This window comes from Populus nigra, chromosome 13 (genome assembly GCF_951802175.1).
Source record: "Populus nigra chromosome 13, ddPopNigr1.1, whole genome shotgun sequence".
In the NCBI taxonomy this organism is placed as follows: Eukaryota; Viridiplantae; Streptophyta; class Magnoliopsida; order Malpighiales; family Salicaceae; genus Populus; species Populus nigra.
The window spans coordinates 15,488,198-15,513,833 of NC_084864.1; the positions used below are offsets into that span (position 1 = coordinate 15,488,198).

General features: G+C 33.8%; 2 protein-coding genes across 2 annotated transcripts; both read right to left on the reverse strand.

Moving 5' to 3' along the window:
- Positions 1 to 308: 308 nt before the first annotated feature.
- LOC133670974 (probable metal-nicotianamine transporter YSL5) lies at positions 309 to 4,353 on the reverse strand. The gene is made up of 6 exons (XM_062091578.1): positions 3,945 to 4,353; positions 2,431 to 2,588; positions 2,190 to 2,287; positions 1,968 to 2,102; positions 1,653 to 1,842; positions 309 to 1,547 (listed from the first exon to the last, which is right to left on the reverse strand). Exons 1-6 carry the CDS (start codon positions 4,351 to 4,353, stop codon positions 441 to 443), a joined length of 2,097 nt encoding a protein of 698 aa, XP_061947562.1. The 3' UTR covers positions 309 to 440.
- Positions 4,354 to 10,066: 5,713 nt separating this feature from the next.
- On the reverse strand, positions 10,067 to 18,192 carry LOC133670971 (probable metal-nicotianamine transporter YSL5). Its single transcript, XM_062091576.1, has 6 exons — positions 17,460 to 18,192; positions 16,445 to 16,602; positions 11,991 to 12,088; positions 11,764 to 11,898; positions 11,449 to 11,638; positions 10,067 to 11,363 (listed from the first exon to the last, which is right to left on the reverse strand). The coding sequence occupies exons 1-6, from the start codon at positions 17,866 to 17,868 to the stop codon at positions 10,257 to 10,259; spliced, it is 2,097 nt and encodes a 698-aa protein (XP_061947560.1). The 5' UTR covers positions 17,869 to 18,192; the 3' UTR covers positions 10,067 to 10,256.
- Positions 18,193 to 25,636: the final 7,444 nt, after the last annotated feature.

Consider the following 25,636-nt stretch of genomic DNA (forward strand, 5'->3'; position numbering starts at 1 on the left):
AATTTTAAACTAAAATATTTAATCATCAAATTTTTTAAATCCAATGGCAAAACTAAACATAAGAGCGGAGGGATCAATTTTTTTTTTTTAATAATATGACTGCTTTTTTTTCTTGAATTTTCATCCCTTTACTTTCAATCTTCTACAAAAAATGAAATCAATTATATTTTCACAAAATCCAGAATCACCCATCTTTGTTGATGTAGACACCATGATAATTTTGTAAAAAATAAAGGTAAACAAATTATAAATATCAATTTTTAATAAACACAATATCAAAAGAATATATAGAAAACAAAACCAAATGAAAACCAAAAAAAAAAAAATGAAGAACCGAAAATAAAGATAGAGCATTGTTCTAGTGAACAAACAATGCTCTATGAAGAGAGCTACAATGAATTCGACAGATTTTTTGTGTTTTTTGTAATTGTAAGTGTACTTTATGACCCCAAGAACGCATCGACCTTAGAATTTGTTCCCCTAGACAAAAACTTCATGCAAATGGGAGGTTTTATTCCTGCCAGAGCAAGTATCGAACTAGGCAAAGTCCATATTCCATCCCCGCATATCAAACCAGAAGCCACTACTGGCCCAAAAGCATCAGCCTTTGCCTTGTCAATCTTTTCCCAGATAAATAGAATCAAGCTTCCCACACACGCGTCGATGGCAAAGTATGAGCCAACATAGAAAGGTATAGCCATTGCCATTGGATTGGGAATGAACCTGGCCCATTTCTTACCCAAAGCATCCTTGATCAAATTTATCAGAATAGCAGTACCGAAGAACCCATAACAAAGATAGAGGCAATTCTTTGGCAGAGACGAGAATCCTTCTACCCCCAATATTGCCATGTTTCGAAATACAGTAGCATAAGGAGCAGGGTATTGACTTCCAGGAGTCCCAAGATCCTTGAAAGCCTTGAAAAACAGCCAAAAGACGCAAGGTGAAATAATGCAACCCATTGCAGTGCCAATTAGTTGGCTCACAAACATGGACCGTGGGGAAGAAAGGGTTAGATAACCAGTCTTGAAATCTTGAGAGAGGTCGGAGGCTGTGGAGACGATATTCATCATGACTCCACAGGCCGCTAGTCCTGCAAGAACTCCACCATGAGAGGCACCAGCCCATGCTCCAATTGCAAAAATTGCAAGCGTCCCATAGGAGTAAGCAAGGGACCAATCAGTGAGGCCACAGCCATAAGCATTACTGAATGCAAGGGCTGGGGCAAAGATGTAGATAACCAATATGTAATACCATTTTAGTTCGGGAAATATACGCGGAACGGTGGCTGTGGAGATGGCAGCAATTGCGACATAGCCTGCAACAGCAAACCATGTTGGAATTTGATCTTTAAGAAAGAATTGGTTGCGGCGTTGCTCATCATAGGAGATGCTGGAGATCTCGAGAGAGGAACGGTCAGCAATAAGGAGAGCACCAATTGCATTTCTCCCACGAAGTTGAGAAAACAAGGCAACGAGTGTTCGGCTTAGCACCTTGACGAAGTTGTACAGACCGTCACCCAAGATCAAGGCAGTGGCAATAAATACCTGAGTACATTGCATAAGTGTTTGTATGAATGAAAAGTCTTCAAGAATATGTAAAAAATCATGTGCTGGGCACTCTTGTCACCTTAACCTTGTTAGAAAACTTACCTTGTAACCTTGGAGGCCATTTAGGCTGTCTGGTTTGAGGTCTGCTGGATACCAATCACCCTTTTTTGTATCTATGAGAGGCCACATGAGACCCCAGGAAAGAATTCCTCCCAGCAATACTGATATGTTTATGATATATGGGCAAATCATTCCAACTCCAACAAATGTTGCTGAGAAATCAAAGAAAAATCTGTACGTGTAACAAGAACATCATTAGTCAAAGATACCACAACGAATTTGAAACACAATGCCAATATAAATTGAACTACATTCAGTAGGAAGAGAAATTTTTTGAAGGTGGAGTAATGCTTTTACTTGTTTTCATATGCTTTAAGACCGAGTGAGGGGAACTCAGCAAATCCACAACCATCTCCGGCAGTGTAGAACCATTGAAAGAAACCCCACAAGAAGCTGAATGAGAAGAACTTGCCCAACACCCTCACTTGTTTCCTGCAATGGTAGAAAAACAAAGTACGATACTTTTAGTTGCCAAATGATCATCCAACTATAAGTGCATGAGATCTGATAATGCCTTACTTTGCTAGCTTGGCCCCTGTAGGAGTGTGGAAGCTGTTGATGAGATGACCAGTTGCAGTGCCACTTGGATATGTCAATTTGAAGTCTACAATCATGACCTGGAAACAACCAGGGTAACAATGAAGATTAGATTTTGGCAAAATCAATACAGTCGACAAGAAAGGAAAATGCAGAGAAAAGTGTTCTATTTCCAACAATCATATGACGAAATTGAATGGTTATATAGCGTTGTGAAGTCTACCTTTCGAAGAGGCACCACTGAAAAGAGTCCAAGAAAGCTAACAACAAACAGAAAGCCAATCATCCATGACAGAGATGGATTTTTAAAAGCATCTCTATATTCTGTTGATTGTTTGGCCACGGTTTCACTCATTCCAAACAGATAATTCCCAAAGCCTCCTATTGTAAGGAAACCATTAGTACGAAATTCAACGAGTTTAACATCATCATACAAATTAACTGTTTTATCACAACAATTTCAGTTTCAAAACAAGTTTGGCATTTAATCTTGTCTTGACTATTTAGAAATATAGCGTATTCATCTTGACATTATGTTAATGATTCTCGGTCAATGAACAAGTTCAACATAGGAAAATCTACAGTAAAAGGGTTGATTAATTATTCTCGTTTTCTTTTCGTTTACTAATGGAGAAGGCTTGTTTTTCCACTAATCAGAACATTATTTTAAGACTTGCAGATATAACTTTGAACTTAGTAAGTTAACCATCTCAGCCAGTCGCACTTTATGCCCGGTGGGGCATTAGAAACCTAAGAAAACTGATGCTGGCATGTCACCCAAAACTAAAAGTTTTTAGCAGTTCACAGTTAAATACTATATGTATGATTTAACATATATTTTTATGTACAGTAAGATAGGGTCAGCCCTAAAAATAAATTTGATTTAGCGAGATTTGCATAGTTACTTAAAACAACTATAACTCTTGACCTCTTTTTGTAGTTTATCCACTATACAAATTTATTGAAATTAGACTTGGAAGATCTAATATAGAAAATTTTCCTTCATTTCCTGGATTTTTTTGTGTTCTTTTGAATTTTATGTTATTTTCTTTTATATTTTAAGGTTATGATATTATTTTGTAAATTTAGAGATCAAGCTTGCAGTTCTTTTCGCTCAACAAATTTGTCTTCTCTGTAGTTGTTGAACTGTCTTTATGCTTCTGCCTGCATAAAAAACACCAGATGAAAAATAAAAAGCAGCCACCCCCAACACCATTATCACACTCCAGGAGATGGGGAGGAAGCTAGTAAAGAAAATTTACAGATCATTTAAAGAAGACACTCATCAAACTTTTTCACTGAAGTAGATTTGTTCCTGTCTCTAACAGCAAGTTCAAGTGTTGAGTAGTTTAGTAACAAGTGGCTGAAACAATAGCACAATGTTAGTCATAAAACCTCAATTTTGATTTGTCTCTCAGACTTTAGGCAGTAAAAAATTATTGTCTTCAAAGATCTCACATCTGAGATGAAAGGGACAGAGAGAAAAAAACGGCTGCCTCATCTTGTAATCTAGCAATTAGAAGAAGGAAAACTTGACATTGAATTTTAGCAACTACATGAATTTAGCAACAATTAAGAACAGAAACAAAACCAAATGCATAGAAATAAATATTATCTTGATCAAAGAAGCCTAGATACCTCCTCAACTCAGAAAGAAAAGAGAAAAAAAAATTGATTTTAAAAATAATTGAGAGATGAAATGAAAATTAATGGCAGTAAGAAGTACAGAAAGTATACCACTATTGGCAATGCCAGAGGAGGCAACCACACAAGTCTGGATAACAGTGTTCTCTTGCCTGGTAAAGGGTTGCTTCAAAAGGCCAGACTTTTCAAGAAACTTTGTCCAAGTCTTGATAAAAAAGAACCCCAGAAGGCCAGCAGAGATATTGAGGGAAGGTATGATACCAGTTGTAAGATTGAGCTTCATTACTATGACGGTGAACAAAATGCTCAACACGAAGCTCACCACAAAGGCCCTCAGTGTCAGCTGATTCCTCCATGATGGCACTTCTTGGTTCTCAAATATTCTTTCCACTGACAACTCTTCTTCTTGTTCCTCTTTGTTGTCCTTCTTTCTGTGACCATGATCATCCTCCAAATCATAACCATTCTCTACCTCGATGTCATCTCTGCCATTACGTTCCATTTTCTTTTCTTAAAAAAAAATTTCTTTGTGGAGGCTACGAAAGTTGGGAGAGTCTTAAATAAGTGTCTGGACAATTGTGTCTGGACAATTTTTTCTTCGGCTATTTGTGTCTGTTTTTTTTTTTTTTTTTTTTTATGTCCTTGTATTTTATTTTAATTATTAGTTTTATAGACTTTTCAATATGCTTGATGATTATATATATATAAAAAATATGTTTGGAAAATTGAAACCAATAAGAACTGGCATTATTTTAGATTTGACTGTTGACTTGGCTGCCACGCTTACAAAGTCGAAATCTGAAAGTGATATAAAAATTTATGCCAGGAAAAGGAAAAGAAATAGCATTATTATTTTAGATTTGTGGATTTTTGGAATCAAGCCATTCGGTTGAGTTGGACATGCTTAATTGTTGAGCTGAACTTTTATAACTACACTATGTTTTGGTCGAGAATTATGTTTTGTGCATCTAAACTTGAGTCTTATTCGTGGAAAATAAATTCAATGTCATTTTATTTGGTACATTGAATTGTAGAAGAAGCATTCCTAATTAAATTAGAGAAAGATTTCTTAATTAGTCTAAAAGAATTTCTATTTAGAATTCTTATTGGATTAATGAGGTAGTTTGATCTTATAATCACCCAACAAATACAAGGGCCATGCATACAGAATTTTTTGGGTATGTTGTATGTGTTGAATATCCAAAGCAGGAGCAAAAACAAGACAATAGCAAGCCCAAAAGGACAAAAAAAGAGAGGGGAGAAGTAGGGTTAAAATACAAAGAACCTAAAACCTCTCTATAAAGTTTACAATGTTTTTAAATAAGCTAGAAAACTGACCTATACGAGATAATGGAATTAGAAGCCTCAAACATTAAGGATAATATCTTAAAATCCAAAATGAAAATAAATCTTGGAAAATTAGCAAAACATAATCTTAATTTTTTGCCTAATTTCAAGAAATCAATGTAGTGGATGAATCAGTCAACAATCATTGTTTTCAACAATTGATAGTAGAATTTAGAAGAGAAGGAAAGCATGACAACAACCCCTAATAGCAAGAAAATTAATTTCAAGAAATATCTAGTAGGTGGTTTATTGGTAAGAGTTTAGAATTAAGAGATTTGTTCTTCATGTGATTTCAAGTTCGAGTCATATGGTTGCTAATATGATGGCTATTGAAGTTTTATATAGTCATTAACTTTAAGACCCGTAAAATTAGTCGAGGTGCGCGCAAGCTGACCTGAACACCCAAGTTAATAAAAAAATTTTAATTTCAACATCTGTTTATGTTATTGAACAATTGGTTTGCACCGAAAACTTTATAATAATTACCAGGCTTCCATTCATTTTGTACATGCTATTTAATAAGCTTTTCCTCTCGGATAAGATGACATATATATCCCATCATATTAGATGAATTCATTTTAAAATTTAAAATTAATGGTTTCAATTTCCTTTTACACACACACTTGAAAAACAAATACTGCTAATTAAAAAAAATTATAACCATCCACTGACTAAGTGAAAAGAAATTTTAATATATTATTAAAATTAAAATCAATGTTCTAGATATTTCTGTCATGATAGGTTATATTTTCTCTGACTTACGAGAAGGTCTTGATTTAACCTCTTTTTTTTAAAAAAAAAAAACCACGGTGGAAAGATTGATTTTAAAAATCCCAATAATTTACTTTAGACTAGTAGTAGTATTCATGGTCATCGCAGCCGACGAAAAATCATGGCTGCAACTAACCTTCACTGTTCAACTTAATTTCTATAATATTTGCTTGCTGGGATTCTTGCACAATATTGACAAATCAAGAACCCCAATAATTAAACTCACCGTTATGGAAGTATGTTTTATTTTTTTATTTTTCGAGTTTAATTTTTAGTATTCATATATATAAGAAAATTTATTAATCTTTTTTAATATAACAAACTGATGTAGGACATCCACCCTTAATATTGTTTGTAAAAACAAAAAGTTTTGATAAATATATAAGCAAGGTGATATGAGAATATTCCTCATATTTGAAAGAAAATAATAATTAGGAAATCAAACGTTTTAGTATCCAATTGGGCCTAATTTGGATAAGAGGTTTTAATGCTAACTAAATAAAAATATCAATCCTTAACTCACAATCTGATGTATATGTTTGATAAAATAAATTGGTGATTATACATGTTAATAAATATTAAAAAAAGATTTTAATGTTAACAAAATTAAACACGGCTCCGTTGGTCAACTTTAAAATCTTTTGACCTGAATTCTTGTTTAACTTGGGTTTAAATTAAACCATGTTAGGATTGATTAATGTGACCTCATCAACTCGACACATTTTAAAAAAAATCAACCATAAAATATTAATAAAAACATAGCTTGACTTAACAAAAATAATTTAAGATGACATTCTTGTTTTTTTCAATATGAGGGTGGTGACAAATCAATCTCAAACTCTTGACCGGGGCATTATCCTGATTGATTTTATTAAGTTTTTTTTCTAAAATTATTTTTTATTTAATTATATGATAATAAAAATTGATGATAATAGTAAAGCAACTAAAAAAAATGATTATAATGGATTGTCAAAAAATAATGATTGTTCTTAGAACAATGCAAAAATCTATTGGAATCTAATAAGATAATATATAAAAAAAACTCAATAAATCAAAGAATTTAAAAGAAATTATATATATTATATTTTGAATTATTTAATTTTTTTTTTAAAATTAAATATTGCTGAAAAACTATTAAAAAAACAAGTGAATTACGTGGAATTATACCTCTAAAAATAAGACAAAAAGCATGGAACTAGACCTTTAAAAATAAAACTAGGCGGGTGGGTTTGCCGGCCCAAGCCCACACGTCTAGGGCTTGAATATTTTTTTTCACATTAAAAAGGAGATTATATGTTGTCTATAAGTCTAAATTTTAATTTATAGAGGTGACCAAAAAATTAGGTTGTCTAAATGTTTAGCCAAACAACACAATTTTTAACCTTCTTCCACCTAAAAACACTCTAAAAAACATTCTTATAACATAAAAAAAAAACTAATTTTTCAACTCAAAAAATATCTTAATTGGTTTAAAAATATAAAATTTAACCGAAAATAAAAAAAACTCTCTCAACCCTTATATGCTTTTTTAGGTAATGTTGAAGCCCAAAAACACTCAACAACACTCCTGGAATACTTTTACATCAAGTTTGATTATTTTTGTCAATCAAAATTGAAACAATCGATTTTTTTTTATATATAATTTTCTCTCTCTTCTCAAGTTTAAGAATTAAAATGTGAATATAATAAAATGTTGGACTAAATTGTATAATGTTCGAAACTAAAAAGATAAAAAATATAATTTGACAAAATTCTAAGAAAAAAAAATCTAAATTGACGTAGAAACATTTTTTTTTTTTAGAAAAGGAGTTTCTATTTTATAGAGTTCTCTTGCCCAGTAGTAATATAGGGTTGCTTCAAAAGGCCAGACTTTTCAAGAAACTTTGTCCAAGTCTTGATAACAGTGTCATCTTCCCTAGTAAGGGATTGCTTCAAAAGTTTCATTGTTCCACCACCTCAAATGTTTTTTTTTTTATTATTAATGATATGGATCTTCGAGTCAGGTTGCGCGTACCTCGATTAATTTCACGGGCCCTGAAGTTAATGACCATGTAAGTCTCCCGTGACTATTATATTAGCAACCACATGACTCAAACCTGAAATTACAGGGAAAACAAACTCTTTAGTCTCAAGATTTTACCACTAAACCATCTACTAGAATGTTTTAATTGAATTACTATTAGCTATCTATTTTTTGAAAGAAAGAAAAATCTACGTAAAGAATTATAACTATCCACTGACTATGTCAAAAGAGATTTTAATCATTAAAAATAAAATCAAAGTGACCTAGATTTTTCTATCAAAATAGATTATATATTATTATCTCTAACTAAAGAAAAGGGCTATCTTACCACAACAACTCTCGAGAACTTCTTCTCTACTCTTACTCTTCTATGTTTAGAAAAAACAAATCAGTTATTTCTGCATTAAATTAAATAGGTCTTGATGTATATAATAAAAAATAAACCCTAAATCTTTAATTTTTGCAAAGACTACCGTAAAGTATGAAAAATAATATAAGAATAGACTAAACATGATCTTAATAAAAGGTATCTTTTTTTTTTTTTGATAATAAAAGGTATCTTTTGACTTGATACATGGGGGAAAGAAGATGAGATGGTCCAGCCAGAAATCTAGAATTCAAAGCCTGCAAAATGGAAATTGAGGTGCTTGCTATATTTGTCCATGGCCACCGCAGCCAACGAAAAATCATAGCTGTACCAAACCTTCGACTGTTCAACTTAATTTCTATAATATTTACTAGCTAGGATTCTTGCACAATATTGGAGAATAAAAAAACCCCAATAATTAAACTCGCAGTTAAGGAAGAATATTTTATTTGTTGATTTTTTTTATTTTAAATTTTAGGATTCATATCTAACAAAAATTATTATTATTTTTGTTAAATATAACACACTGATGTAGGAGACGCACTATTCATATTGTTTGTAATAAAATCCAACATGGAATAATCTAGTTAAGAGGTTTTAATGCTAGCTAAAGAAAAATCTTATTAGTATAACCTCAAAAAATTAATTTCCCATCTTAAAAGATCTAAATTGATTCAAAAACAAATTAAAAACAAAAAGCTCTTCAACTCTGATATGAAAGTCCAAAAAAACATCTCAATAATACTTTTGTTTATCAAGAAAAGTATTTTGACATTAAATTTAATTACTTTTGTTAATAATAGTGTTGGAACAACCATTGTCTTTCTCTCCTTTTGTTGTTTCTGGACAATTGTATCTCCTCTCTCATCAAGTTTAGAGAATAAAATATAAATATAATGAAGTGTTGGGCTAACATGTATAATGTTCAGACTAAATAGATAAAAAATAATATTTGACAAAATCCTAAGCCTAAAAAATAAAGAGGTGAGTGTTTTTTTTTTTTTTCTTAAGACCACCGAGACCTTAATTAAAAAAAGTAGCACGAAATAAGTTATTAAGCCAAATCACCGATCAACACAAATTAAAGAAGTTAAAATTGATAAAGTTTGATAACTAGAATAAAAAAATAAAAACACCATGCAAATTAATGATCCTTTTCTTCTCCACGTGGCCTTTACTAATATAACTGCCCGTTTATGATCCTTTACAAATTAAATGGTTAGTCTGGAAAATTAATGTACGTAGTCTTATGCATATAAAATACAAGCACTTTGTTGACAAAAACATACCCTTGATTTCTCTTCGCTTTTTCAGAACGCGTGTTGAAGTTGATGCTTTTGTTACGTTGTCTGCGTTCATCCTTGAAACCTCAATTTTTTTTTTAAATATATTTTTTTAAAAATTTTAAAAATAACCAAAAACAAAATTAAAAAAAAAGAAAATAAATAATACAAAAGCATAAAGCAGCCAATAAAAATAAAAAACCAATAAAAATAGATTATAAAAAAACATCAAAAATAAAAAAACTAAATACATCATACTTATACTTAAAGTCTTGATTTAGTATTGTTAAATTAACCTATAATATTTTCGGGTCTTATAATTAAATTAATTTTAGTAGTCATAAAAAAATCTTTTTTAAACTTGAATCAATTTGAGAAACAATATAAAATCAAGAGAAAATTATTTTTAAAAATCACAAGTCCATTATTGAAGATAAATTTATTTCTCATAATTCATATATTATAGAGAAAATAGTTGTTGGCTCCACAAAATAGCAGGTGAATATCCACAGCTTTTTTGAGTCGAACTTCACATGTAAACTTGATAACCTTAGTCTGTGAAGCAATTCAGCTTTACTTCACAGTTTCTATTCAAGTTGATCTGAACTTCAACTTCATGACCCTAAGAACGCATCGACCTTAGCATTTGTTCCCCTTGACAAAAACTTCATGCAAATGGGAGGTTTTACTCCTCCTAGAGCAAGTATCGCACTAGGCAAAGTCCATATCCCATCCCCGCAAATCAAACCAGAAGCCACTGCTGGCCCAAAAGCATCTGCCTTTGCCTTGTCAATCTTTTCCCAGATAAATAGAATCAAGCTTCCCACACACATGTCGATGGCAAAGTATGGGCCAATATAGAACGGTATAGCCATCGCCATTGGATTGGGAATGAACCTGGCCCATTTCTTACCCAAAGCATCCTTGATCAAATTTATCAGAATAGCTGCACCGAAGAACCCATAACAAAGATAGAGGCAATTCTTTGGCAGAGACGAGAATCCTTCTACCCCCAATATAGCCATGTTTCGATATACAGTAGCATTAGGAGCAGGGTATTGACTTCCAGGAGTCCCAAGATCCTTGAAGGCCTTGAAAAAAAGCCAAAAGACACAAGGTGAAATAATGCAACCCATTGCAGTGCCAATTAGTTGGCTCACAAACATGGACCGTGGTGAAGAAAGGGTTAGATAACCAGTCTTGAAATCTTGAGAGAGGTCGGAGGCTGTGGAGACGATATTCATCATGACTCCACAGGCCGCTAGTCCTGCAAGAACTCCACCATGAGAGGCACCAGCCCATGCTCCAATTGCAAAAATTGCAAGCTTCCCATAGGTGGAAGCAAGGGACCAGTCAGTGAGTCCACAACCATAAGCATTACAGAATGCAAGGGCTGGGGCAAAGATGTAGATAACCAATATGTAATACCATTTTAGTTCCGGAAATACATGCGGTAGCGTGGCTGTAGAGATAGCAGCTATTGCGACATAGCCTGCAACAGCAAACCATGTTGGAATTTGATCTTTGAGAAAGAGTTGGGTGCGGCGTTGATCATTGTATGAGATCCTGGAGGTCTCGGGAGAGGAACGGTCTGCAATAGGGAGGACACCAGTTGCATCTCTCCTTTGAAGTTGAAAAAACAAGGCCGTGAGTGTTCGGCTTAGCACCTTGAAGAAGTTGTACAGACCGTCACCCAAGATCAAGGCAATGGCAATAAATACCTGAGTTCATTGCATAAGACATGTTATGAATGAAAAGGCTTCAAGAATAGCATTCTTGTCACCTTAACCTTGTTAGAAAACTTACCTTGTAACCTTGGAGGCCATGTAAGCTGCCTGGTTTGAGGTCTGCTGGAAACCAGTCACCCTTTTTTGTATCTATGAGAGGCCACATGAGACCCCAGGAAAGAATTCCTCCAAGCAATACTGATATGTTTGTGATATATGGGCAAATCATTCCAACTCCTACATATGTTGCTGAGAAATCAAAGAAAAATCTGTACATGTAACAAGAACATTATTAGTCAAAGATACCACAACGAATTTGAAACAGAATGCCATAATAAATGGAACTACATTCAACAAGAAGAGAGGATTTTGGAAGATTGAGTAATGCTTTTACTTGTTTTCATGTGCTTTAAGCCCGAGTGAGGGGAACTGAGCAAATCCACAACCATCTCCTGCAGTGTAGAACCACTGAAAGAAACCCCACAAGAAGCTGAATGATAAGAACTTGCCCAACGCTTTCACTTGTTTTCTGAAACGGTAGTAAAAAAAGAAGTTGTTTGATACTTTTACATGCCGAATGATCATCCAACTATATGTGCATGAGGTCTGATAATGCCTTACTTTGCTAGCTTGGCTCCTGCAGGAGTGTGGAAGCTGTTGATGAGAAAAGCTGTTGCGGTGCCACTTGGATATGTCAATTTGAAGTCTATAATCATGACCTGGAAATAACAATGAGGATTAGATTTTGGCAAAATCAATACATTCAACAAGAACGCAAAGTGCAGAGAGAAGTTGGTGGGGACACCGAACCTAAAATATTATTTATGCACGTGTATGATCATAAATGAAGGATAGCCCAAATAATTGAGAGATTGAGCTTTAACTTATGTTTTTTTTGTTTAATTTATATGAACTTTTAGTTGAGATTTATCAATTTAGCTTTATTTGTTGGGTTTGATTAAGTTATTGTTGGGTATTTTATTTAGTGGGTCATAATTCTAATCGCTTGTTCTAGTTAGGGTTTTAGTATTTATACCCTACGTTTCTAGATGTTAAAGAGTTTTTGATGATTAATGAAAATATTGCAGATTTTGCATATCTTCAATCCCCTTTCTTTTCTTTCTTTGCTTTCTCTTCTCGGCTTTTTCTCTAAAAGTTTTTTTCTTTTCTTGCTTTAATTTTTATTATTTATTTTCCCGCATCAAATTTGGTATCAGAGCATGATTTTTAATTGTTCTTACAATTAAACGATCCACAATGTTTATGCTAAACTCTAGATCCGGTTTGATCTAAAAAAAAGTTGAAAATTGTTCACTGTTAAAAAAAAAACCTACTGTTCTGATTGAAAAAAAAAAAGAGGGAAACAATGTTCATCTTGTCCACAGCAAACAGCTGCCGAAATCAAAATTGTCACTGTTCATCATCCAAAAATTTCACTGTTCAGCGTTCATTATTCATCAACGCCGATCGGAAACTCTGCCTCAATGCCGGTCATACCAAGACCAACGACGACAGATTCTCCTACAGAAGGAGATTCCCCACGCCACCGACGGATTACAGCGAAATCATTTGCAGCGGTGCCTCCACAACAAACTTTCAGCTTCAGCAACCAAATCAGCAGCATAGACCACCAGAAGTAGCCACCCACCCACCACAACCATCACCCACTGGTGGTTCACCGCAGCAAAGGCAACGCAACAGATCTCTATTTGCCACCGTCCACAGTGCCATCGCCTTCAGCAGCGACACCATAACCCCTTTCCTCGCACCGCCGGTCCCAAGCAGAATCACAGATCCACTTCTCTTGCGCCGTCGTCACCGTCAGTAGTGGCAACAAATTACAAAAAGCAAGGAAGAAGGAAACAAAAGCTCTTAACACAAAATAATTCACCCTGCCACGCCATCACCACGTCACATGACACGTCAGCACTCTGAAGCAGCATCTGCCCCATCCGCCACTTAAGCTTATCCTGCCATGTCAGCCGCCACGCAATCTTTTAATGCCATGTCAGCATACTCCGCCATGTCATCCAGTCTTCCACGTTAGCGACAACAAGTTCCAGCTCCCTCCCTCAAATATAGTTAGTGAATCAGTCTAGCTTTTGATTTATTGAATTTTACCTTTTCTGGTTTTGCAATTTTCATTTAAAGTTATCATTAATATTACTTTAATGTAAAAAAAAATCATAAAAAAAAATCTCACCTAGTATTTTTAATTATTAACTTTTGTTCATCAACCTCTTTCATCAGTGATAACTAATATCTTATTCTATTTGATAATTATGAGTTCTTACTTATGACATCGTGTTTGATTAATCATTTCCACTTAAGAATCTAGTATTAAATGCTTGCAATTTTATTAGTGTAATTTGTTTTTGATTAATCTCCATATTTATGAAAAAAAAAGATTAAAAAATAGCTTTATTTTTGTATTGTGATTTTACATGCAAGAACCATTTGTGATCTCAATTTCATTTATAAGTTAGTGTTGCATGCATTTGTGTCATGATCATCTAGTGTCCAAGCTTAAGTTTATACTTACTTTAGACTCAACCTATAGTGATACTCTTACAACCATTTAAAGGGAACTGCAAACTTAGGTGATCAACATGTTTAAAAGAATTGAGCTCCAAGAGATTTTTCGAATAAGACACTCAAAGACCAATAAATATCACAAGAATAATCATTATGGACAAGTTCACTCTGAGCGCCACCATTATGACTATCATTTAGGTTACTCTAAACACGATGACTTTGATGAGAGAGTTTTGAGTCCTAACAAAATAGAAACCCCCACTTTTGACGGTCATCATGACCCTTGGATATTTGATATGTGGATTCGTGATATGGATAGATTCTTTGAGTGACATAACTTGTCTGATGATATAAAAGTTAGATTCACTAAGATGATGCTCATTGATAAAGCCAAAATTTATTGGAGAGATGTTGATGATTGTTTAGAGATGAGAGGTAAACCTCCTATAATTGATTGGATCAAAATGAAACAAAAGCTTCAGGAGAAGTACCTACCCCATTCTTATAGGATTAAACTCTTAGAGCAATGGAACAATCTAAGACAAGGGAATAAGTCTATCAATGAGTATATAACGCAGTTTAACGATTACATGATTAGATGTGCCATAAGAGAGAATGAAGCCATGACTTTGCGTAGATTTTGTAAAGGCTTAAATGATGATCTTAGATAAGAAGTGGTATTTCAATGTGTATTTACCCTTAACCAAGCTTATACCTTAGTTCAAGATTACAAGTTGGTCACGAAGAATCAGTGGATGAATCGTCAGGGCTCTTATAGTATCCCTACTAGGTTCCAGTTCAGAAGTAGTGATTCTTTGTTAAGTGCTCTACCCCACAGACCTAATCTTAGTAGCACCCAACTTTATAAGAAAGATAAGGGCAAACGAGTTGTCATTGAAGTGTTTGAGGTGAGTTCAAAGGTTAAGTGTACTAATTGTTTAGGTTTTGGTCATATCTTTTTAGATTGCACGTCTACACCCTTAGTTATCCAAAAACATAAGGATATAGGTAAAGAGAAATATTATAGTGTTGAAGTGTATGAGCCCAATCTTGAGGATTTTAGTGACCTAGATGACGAGGATGTGTAAGAAGAGGGACCTAACACAATGAGTCCACATGAGCTTGAGAATGAGGTTAAGAAAAAGTTTATATGTCTGCTTTAATGGTAGAGGAAGTTTTAGGGAACTCTTCAGTGGAATCGCCTATAGAGATAAGTATGGTTTTAGAAGAGTCTCATGATATTAGTCCTCCTAAATTACTTGATTCCTCACCCCACATGTTTGGTGTCTAGCACATCATAAGTTTAGAGCAACATGTTGAACTTCTTGACCCCTTACCTCAGGCACGTGATGAGGAAGATGAAGATAATCCTAGTTTACGTTATTATGTCCATACCATGTCTACACAGGTTTCAAACAATGTTTGTCTCATTCCACACCCTCAATCATGTAGTGTTCATAGTTACAAACATGAGAAGCCTATAGAACACCTTCCCATATCTCCTCACGATAGGATGTCTAAATCAGCTGATTCATTACCATGTAGGGTTCATAATTTACATATTGAGATCATGAAACAAATTCAAGCAAGTAATGAACAATACAAATTTCGAGCTGATTTACTTAAGTATCATGATGCACTTAATGTTGGAGATTATTTCATAATACAGATTAGACTTGAACGGTGTCCTTTGAAAACCGATCATAAATTGCAAGTAAGTAGTGCTAGACCATTCAAAGTGTTGCAAATGATTCAATCAAATAATTATGTTATTAAATTGCCATTAAACTTTGATATTAGCTCTACTTTTACCATGAAAGACCTCAGTATTTATAAAATACAACCTATCCTTGATGCTTTTTTTGATACCCCTACCTTATTATCCATATCTTTGCCACAAAAGGAACATATTAATGCTACTTTGAATGCACAAGTTGTTTTTACCAGGGATGGTGAACTTCAGCAAATCTCAGTATATGGGCCTGACGACCAGATTCAGACTATACTTGGATTATCAGATAGACATCACAACAACCTGATCCTTATCTTTGAGAGTGTTATCGGAGTCGCCTTGACCTATACTCGATGAGGTCGAGTTCTTCCAACCCCGGGAGAATTGGTGGGGACACCGAACCTAGAATATTATTTATGCACGCATATGATCATAGACGATGGAGGATAGCCCAAACAATTGAGAGATTGAGCTTTAACTTATGTTTTTTGGTTTAATTTATATGAACTTCTAGTTGAGGTTTATCAATTTGGCTTTATTTGTTGGGTTTGATTTAATTATTGTTAGGTATTTTATTTAGTGGACCATATTCTAGTTAGAGTTTTAATATTTATAACCTACGTTTCTAAATGTTAAAGAGTTTTTGATGATTAATGGAAATATTGCAAATTTTGCATATCTCAAATCTTTTTTCTTTGCTTTCTCTTCTCGACTTTTTCTCTAAAAACTTTCTTTTTTTATTTTTATTTTTATTATTTATTATCTCGCATCATAAGTTTTCTATGGTGATATAGGTTGTGAAGTATACCTTTCGAAGAGGCACCACTGAAAAGAGTCCAAGAAAGCTAACAACAAACAGAAAGCCAATCATCCATGACAGAGATGGGTTCTTAAAGGCATCACTATCTTCCGTTGATTGTTGGGCCACGGTTTCACTCATTCCAAACAGGTAACTCCCAAAGCCTCCTATTGTAAGGAAACGAAGAAACAAATTATAGAATGGAAACTATTAGTACAAAAAATCAACAAGCTTAATTTCATCTTGAGCATTATCACAAATTATTTCTTTCGTTACAACAATTTCAGTTTCGAAACCGCTTGGATGAAAAGCTGGAAATGTAGTGTATTCAAATTAATTTTACATGATGGATTAACAGTACAAACAAATTAATTATTCATATTTTCTTTTCTCGCTAATGGGGAAGACTTCTTTTTCCGCTAATCAGAATATTCTTACAAGACTTGTCTAACTTTGAAGTTAGCGAATCATCCATATCCAGCTCATATGAATTGAATAGAAAAACAAAACGCCACCATTATCACACTCCACGAGACAGGGAAAAGCTAGTAAAGAAAATTTACAGACCATTTAATTAAACTTTTTTACTAAAGTATATTTGTTCATGTCTCAAACAGCAAGTTCAAGTGTTGATTAGTTTAGCAAAATTTCACAAGTGGCTGAAGCAATAGCAGAACTGATAGTCATAAAACCTCAATCTTGATTTGCCTCCCAAACACTTTAGGCAGTAAGGAATTAATTCTTGTCTTCAAGGATCATGTAAATCTACTCACAACTGAGATAAAAGGGATCCAGAGAGAAAAAAAAAGGGTTGCCTTATCATGTAATATAGCAATTAGAAGAAGCAAATCTTGACATTGAGCTTTAGTAACTACTGTAAGTTTCCAACCTTTAAGAACAGGAACAAAACCAAATGCATAGAAATTTTAATATCTTGATCGAAGAAGCCTGCATATCTTCTCAACCCAAAAAGTAAGAGAGATGAAATGAAAATTAATGGCAGTAAGAAGTACAGAAAGTATACCACTAAAGGCAATGCCAGAGGATGCAACCACACAAGTCTGGATAACAGTGTTCTCTTGCCTCGTAAAGGGCTGCTTCAAAAGGCCAGACTTTTCAAGAAACTTTGTCCAGGTCTTGATAAAAAAGAACGCCAGAAGGCCAGCAGAGATATTGAGGGAAGGTATGATACCAGTTGTAAGATTGAGCTTCGTTACTATGACGGTGAACAAAATGCTCAACACCAAGCTCACCACAAAGGCCCTCAGTGTCAGCTGATTCCTCCATGATGGCACTTCTTGGTTCTCAAATATTCTTTCCACTGACAACTCTTCTTCTTGTTCCTCTTTCTTGTCCTTCTTTCTGTGACCATGATCATCCTCCAAATCATAACCATTCTCTACCTTGGTGTCGTCTCTTCCATTACGGTCCATTTTGTTTTCATGAAAAAAGAAAGATTCTTTATGGAGGCTAAGAGAGTTGGGAGAGCGTTAAATAAGGTGGTGGTGATTATTGCTCTGCACATCAAAGGCGTGAAGGAAGGTGTGGTGGCTTTTTTAAAGGTATAATACTCTTTAAGCACACACCTTTAAGCACACACCACATCTTTAAAAGCTAAAACAACATACTTTTTATCCAAAAAGAACTAAAACCACCTCCCATCCAAACACAGACGCGTTGCTTAAGAAGTGTGGAAGCAATGGGAGACGATGACTGTGAGAAAGAGTTATGACAATTAAGTTGACATAACTCTGGTTGCAGCCTTCACGGTGGGTAGGAACTCGACTTGGTTACAACTCCGAAGCGTACCTGGTTTTACTTTATATATATATATTAAAAAAAGTATTTTGAAAAGCCGTTATTTTAATTAATGCCTATTGACATAAATCTTGAGTTAGATTAATTTTACCAAATTTCATAACTATATATATACTTAATTCAAAGGTTTGAAATGATTTTTTAATCTAAAAAATAGATGTAAAGAGTCGAAAAATATACTGAGATATAAATTTGTTAATAACTTAGGAAAATTGTATACTTATATCTAATTTGGACATATTTTTTTTTATAAATTTTGATCTTAAAATAAAAACATTTAAAAATATAAACAAGGGATATAAACCTAACCTCCATCCCTGCTGAGCCATGGCAAATCATTCAAGAGGGGATTGAAGCAATGGAGAAAGAACACGAATGAAGCAAATTAAGAAGTTCTAAAATTTCAAGAGAACTGTCAAGGGATCAAAACGGCTGGTTATTAAAGGAGTTTTTTGTCGGCTTTATGTAAAATATTCATTTAGAAGAGGGCTTCTATATACATCACATGTTAAATCTGTGCTGATTTGCAATGACTAAGAAAGATATAATAATACTATAAATGACTTAATATCAAAATAATACTAGTAATAATATTAGCCAAAAAAAGTTTTCCTGTGCTTCCAACCATGTGAATCGTCACCTAATTTTTTTTTAATGTTTTTGTATGTAAATGTTATAAATATAAAAAGAGTTATACCTTATATAAGCAGTTAAGAGTGAAACGTAAACCCTTCAAACATTTTATTTTCTTGGTTTATTGTTTATTTTCGTTATTTTGTATTTTTTTTTAATTTTATCAACTCTGTGCTTTAATAATCTCGGAATGTCTAAGGCAAATAATTAATGGTATAAATAGAACAAAAAGTAAATAATACAGTAAACAGATGTACGTACTCCCACCTTTGTTCTTCTAATTCCATCATGTAGGTATGTTGCAATGTCCATAGCCTAAATATACACAACTAGCTAGCTAGCTAGCTTTACACTTTTTTTATCTTGATAAGCGCAAGGAACATTATTCAGATCATCACAGTCGATATGGACCCCATAACAGCGTACAGAAAATAATTATGACAATTAATGGTGTCTTGTCAGCTTTTAATAATTGTTGAAGGACATTTCAAGATGAAAAGAAATGAAAAGGGCATAAATAAGGGACCCCGTAACACAAAAAAGGGGGAGTTCTTGAATAGAAGAAAATAATTGAAACAACAACAAAAAAAAATGCAAAGAGGGAACCTGTAAAAATAATAATGAAAAAATCATCTCATCTTCTTCATTCCTAAAACCCTAGCCGCCAACGTCAACCTAGCCCAAGCCACCACCTTCTATCGGCTACTTCCTCTCAAACTGACAATCCAAACAAACTGGTCACCACCCTTGTCACGACCTCTCACCAAAGCAGCTGATCTCCCATCTTTCCAGGCATACCATCCCCCCCAAAAAACGAACACACTGCCTCTTCGCCGCAGCACAACACCCTCCAGCATCACAAATATACCACCACGGCCCCGTCGATTTCTCCTCCCTCTCGCTGTATCGTTGCCACAAACCTAAACCATTTAAACTGAACTACCTGAAACCCACTAGCCTCGACTCTCTCCTCCACTCTGACCACGGACCCCCAGCTCTCCACCACGCCTGCAACATCTCTTCTCATCTCTTTTCTCTGCCTTTTGTTTTTTTCTTTTCCTGTCTTCGTCTTTCTGCTATGCTTTTCAAATTTTAATCCATTTTTTTTTAGATAACTTTTACAGCAACCTGGCAATCTATTAGTAGTTACTTTTTAAAATAATTTTTGTGCTAAAATAAATGTTAATGTTTTTTTTATTTTTAAAAAATTATTTTTAATATCAATATATTAAAATGATTCAAAACAAAATATATAAATCGTATTAAATTTTAGAAAAAAAAAATTTAAATTTTTTGAGAACACGATTTTAACCGCGTTTCCAAACGCTTCCTAAATCTAAATAAATGCAGAGAAAACACAAAAAGCATTTGAATCAATGTAGAAGGTTTTGATCTGATTATTTACTTTCCCTTTTCGTTTTCTTTTAATTATCTTTGAGAAGCCTGATCCAATCATTTTACTTGTTCGTTACTTTGATTTCATGGGCTCAGCAAATGGACGTAATTGTCAATATCTATAACCATTCATTTTCTAAGTCAAGACGCGCATGCTCATGAAAAGTATGTTTGGTATTGTGGTAGCTGTTGTAGTTGTAGTTTGAAAAAAGTTGTTTTATAAAAAGTACTTTTAATTAAAGTTGATTTAAAAAAATAGATGATTGGTTAAAACTGTGGTTGAAATTGATGTTGAGTAAAAAGTAGTTTAATGTGTTTGGTTAAGAATATTTTTGAAATTGAGGTTATAAAATAATTTAAAAATATATATTAATATTGATAGTTTTTAATTTAAAATTTTGTAGATTTAACTATTGATATTACATCATAAAATAAATAATACTTTATATAAAATATTTTTTATTATTCCATTAAAATATCTACAATTCTGCAAATGCTACGTCATTAAGTGATCTTTGTCTAATTTATGTAGTTAAATATTGAATAATATTAAATACTAGTTTTTTAAATAAAATACAATTAAAATAATAAAACATAATTTTTATTTTACTGGATCAAACCCGTTTTAATATATTTTAAGTTTTGAATCGGAATCGGTTCGGCCAGAATAATATAGCATGCTACACTGTTGACGCGAACAGTGCAACACTGCACTGTTTAATTATGATCAACAGTGCAGCATGCTGCACTGTTGACGTGAATTAATTGGCATGAACAGTGCAGCATGTTGCACTGTTCATGCCAATTAATTTGCTTGATGTGTTAAAGCATGCAGCAGAGAGGGAAAAACGTGACAGAAAGCATGTAAATTCTGCTTCAACAAAACCGTGTTTTCAACGCAGATAATGGTAGGTTCCACGTATCAAAATCATGGCTCATTTCTTAACCAAACACTATGTTATCACTGTTACATGCTAAACGCAGCCACAAACTCTTAGCCAAACGGACTCGAAGTATACCTATCATCATTCATTTCCCAAGTCAAGATCAACTCTTCAATTAATTAGTTATACGAGGAAGGATTTCAATAGATCCCACAACGACAAATCAACTCCATCTTATTTGGATTATGACAATTGAGAGGACTAATTTGCGTATTATACAGGTTCTGTATCTTAAAGTCTGCCTTGGATTTAATTAAGAGATCAACATTTTACATATTAAAAAATAATATAAATTATATTTTAAAATTTCATATATCCCACATCAGTTAAATATCAAGAACTTAAATATCTAGATGACATACTAAGATTAGACGTGCATAACAAGAAAATTTATCCCAGGGACAAATTTGTACTTTTTGTTGGATTTAAAGACGAAACTCATCTCCCTCGTAGGGAAATTCATGGTGACTAATTTCGTTCCTCATTTAAGGAAATAAAAGCTAATTTCATATTCAAATTAAGTTTTTAATCCTAGTGATCTTATCACTCTTTTTTTTTAATTAGATTAAAAATTATTAGCAAGATAGTGATAGCTTTTATTCTCTCTAATTAAATTAAAAATTAAATATAAGATATATATCCATAAGATATGTAAATTTTTACTTGAAGAAGTGTGCTAAAGAATTACTATTAAACTATTTTTAGATTTTTAGATTAAAATAGTTATTTAACAAATATTAATAATTTTATAGCATGGATAATTGATTATCCATAATTCATGAATTTATTCTTGTGGAATATTAAAAAAAAAAAGCATTTTACTGCTTGAGTCCTCACTCCTCCCTATTAACATAGGTTGCTCTAATATCAATTGACATGGTGTATAGTGTTAAGGATCCTCAAACCCTAAAATTTCATAGTCTTAAACTGCAGAGAAATAAACTAGGGGTCTCACAATATAAAAGTCTTTATATCGTAAATTCTTCCCTTAAAAATAGCCTACAAGGAAGTTTAAATACAAAAAACATTATATATGCTTATTAGTAAAATCCTAATTAAATTTTAAATCCTAATCTAAATAGGGAGAATAATCCAAAAACAATAAGAAAAATAAAGACAATCTTAAGCAATAACTTTTAGACTGAATTTAGCATGTTCATGAATTCAAATGAAGTTGACATACTAATCATTTAAGGAACAAGGCTTTTAGAATGTTTTGAAAAAATTTCATCTCAACTCAATAATCGGATGATAAGTTATACCTTATTTCATTATACTACCTATTAGACTCATTCGAAACTCCTTAAAATCTAAAAAATCTTAACAATGAAAAAATATAAAGAAATAAAACAAATTATGCTAAGCATAATGAATATAGTGCCCTACTTTATTCTTCTCCACTTATAAAAAAAACTTGCTCTCGATTTAAGTGTTAGAAACTAAACTCTTCCATTCCAAAAACATAGATACTTTGAATATAGCTTTATAGTGCATATTCTCTGAGTATAATGTCTTTGACTCGTGAGTTTCAAATTCTAATTTATGGTGTATGAAAGCTAAAGAAGGATTCATATCAAATATTACACCTTTTGTTCTTGTAAAGTTCACTAGTAGTAGTTCACTGGTAGTTCCTTCACACATTCTTATACTTTAAACATGATCTCTGTTGTGAAAAACCTGCAACAATTATTGATGAATATTGTAAAAGGAGAAAAACTAGAATGAACACAAGATTTAATGTGATTCGGCAATGTGTATGTATCCCCATGAGCAATGATATTTTATTTTTCACTATATGTCGAATAGAATTGTCGATACACGACGTCGGGCGACGGCTCCCGCTTTTTTTGTTTATTTAACAAAAAGGGTTTTTTCTCGATTGGGGAAAACAAAGATTTTATTGGAGTCGCCATCTAGTAATTTGAGGGAAACTAGAAATCCCAAATTAAACACTGGTCCCAGAGATTCGGGTACGGGGTTAGTTATGATTAAGGGAAGGTAGACACCACCCTTAAAACATCCTTTCAATAGAAATGTTACCCTTACTTGTGTGTTTTTTTATTTGATTCAAATGCTATTATATTTTGGGCTTATTGGTAATTTGTTTTTTAAAATGGTTAACGTCGGTCCCTAAAATAGGAGACGCGTTAAAAATGACATCAGTCCCTAAAAATTAGGAGACTCGTCTAAAAAATGACGTTTTAACCCTAAAAAGGAGAATTACGTCTGGGTTACCAAAAGAAATAATGGACATAATCCATATTTGGTATTTACATTTTTGACATCGGTCCTTTTTTAAAAAAGAGACGTGTCGACTTTGGTTTTTGTATTTTTTTTACAACATGCAAGAAAATTTACAAGCATTTATATATAAAAAAATATCAAAAATACCAGTTGAAACCCAAAAAATTACCTGAGTGTCACTGTATAGGTCAAAGACTGAAATACCCTCGGATTTCTTGAAAAATTACGAAAATGCCACTGGCAGCGCGTGTGGCACACGCGCGGTTACTGTGGGCGGCGGCGAGATTTTTGTCCAAACGACGGTCGATCCTGGTGGATCTAATGTCGAGGATTCTGATGGCGGTGGTCTCGACGGCCGTTGATGGCTGACGAAGGAGAATCGACGACTTGAAGCTTCGGTGGCCGGCAACGATCGCGGTCTTTTTCCGGCCAGATGAGGCGGAGAAAACAATGAAAACCACCGGGGTTTTTCTTTACATCAGGGGAGAAACCTTTCTGTGGTGGTGCGGAGGCTGGAGACGGCCGGAAAGTGGAGATCGGATGAGAGAGAGAGCGTCGCCGGCGAGAGGAGAGAGGGAGTCTGAGATGTGCTACGGTATGAACGCGCGCATGGTGCAACGGTGCCGCTGAAGGCTGTGAACCGTTGGATTGCAGTTGAACTGATCCTACGGCTGTGATTGGCTGGATCTGCAGGTTGATCGGACGGTCCGGATGATCAGATGTGTGATCCGGTGTGTCGCGGTGTACCGAAAGCTTGGTACACCGTGTGACGTGGCGCCACAGGACCTAAGAGAAAATGTTTTTAAGGGCTGAGATGGATTTGGGTTTTAATCTAGTGTGGTAAGTCCTATTGTACCCTATTAAATCAACAGTTCAGATCCAAACACTATTAGATCTAACGGTTAGGATATATTTGGTATTTTTCAAATTGTTTTTTTTTGAAAATCAATATCCTACTCGCATGAAGAAATAGTAAAAAAAACGTGAATAGTAAAGATTTCTTTTCTTTTTTTTTTTTTTATTCCTCTTTCTTTTTTTTCTTCCTCCTCGTCTGGCGAACTGTCACTGGCTATTTATAGCTAGTCACAGGGGGGCAAGCAAATCTTTAAATTTCCACAAATCTTATTTTTTAATCACCGTTTGCTTTTGTCATTTTTTTAATCACCGTTTGCTTTCGGCGCAACGAGTTGCGCCGTTTGACAAAATTTTTTATTTTATTATATATAATAATATATATTTATATAGGTAAAATTAAAAACTCAATTTAGTAATAGAAAAACCTGATTCAACCGCTAAAAATCCATTTTAAATGACCGAAAATTATGTTGAAACACTGGGAAAAAAACTTTTGATGGGTATCAACCCGTGAACCGGGTTTTGGTCGAAAATGATGGTTTTTGACCCGAAACAGCTCGAAACTCATTTTTTACCCTGGTCGACATGGTTTGACCCGTATTGACCCGGTGGACTCGGTTTTGGTTGGAAATGACTGTTTTGACCCGAAACTTATTTTTTACCCTGGTCGACATGGTTTGACTCGTATTGACCCGGTGGACTCGGTTTTGGTAAAAAATGACGGTTTTGACCCGAAACGGCCCGAAACTCATTTTTTACCCTGGTCGACATGGTTTGACCCGTATTGACCCGGTGGACTCGGTTTTGACCAAAAATGACGGTTTTGACCCGAAACGGCCCGAAACTCATTTTTTACCCTGGTCGACATGGTTTGACCCGTATTGACCCGGTGGACTCGATTTTGATGGAAAGATGCGGTTGAATCGAGAAAAGTATATTTTTGAATTTTTAAACTTTTTTCTTAATTTTTTTGGATTTTTATAAATAATAATAGAAATAAAATAACATTCGAGAAAATCTTGGTGGATCCAAAATTGGGTTACAACAAGAATTATTGTGTATTTATAGTACACCCTAAACCGCTCAAGGATCTAACCATCTAAGAGATATTATAAATTTTTTAACAATACTCATTTACAGTATAGAGGCATTGCCCCACACCCCAATCTATCAATCATTCTTGATACAAAATAGAAAATAAATCATAACATGATAGATACCATCATTCCACTTTACTCTAGCATTTGTCTATATGAACTACAAACTACTTGTTATTATTTATTTTTGGGTCCCCACAAAAAAAAAGAAAAAA

Excerpts from the sequence above, each read along its gene's own strand:
- LOC133670974 (XM_062091578.1), bottom strand. The coding sequence starts at position 4,353 with ATGGAACGTAATGGCAGAGATGACATCGAGGTAGAGAATGGTTATGAT. Across the intron at positions 2,103-2,189 it reads ACAGGGGCCAAGCTAGCAAA|GAAACAAGTGAGGGTGTTGG; the intron begins GTAAGGCATTAT and ends CTACCATTGCAG. Across the intron at positions 1,843-1,967 it reads CTTAAAGCATATGAAAACAA|ATTTTTCTTTGATTTCTCAG; the intron begins GTAAAAGCATTA and ends TTACACGTACAG.
- LOC133670971 (XM_062091576.1), bottom strand. The coding sequence starts at position 17,868 with ATGGACCGTAATGGAAGAGACGACACCAAGGTAGAGAATGGTTATGAT. Across the intron at positions 12,089-16,444 it reads CAGTGGTGCCTCTTCGAAAG|GTCATGATTATAGACTTCAA; the intron begins GTATACTTCACA and ends TGTTATTTCCAG. Across the intron at positions 11,364-11,448 it reads ATGGCCTCCAAGGTTACAAG|GTATTTATTGCCATTGCCTT; the intron begins GTAAGTTTTCTA and ends CAATGAACTCAG.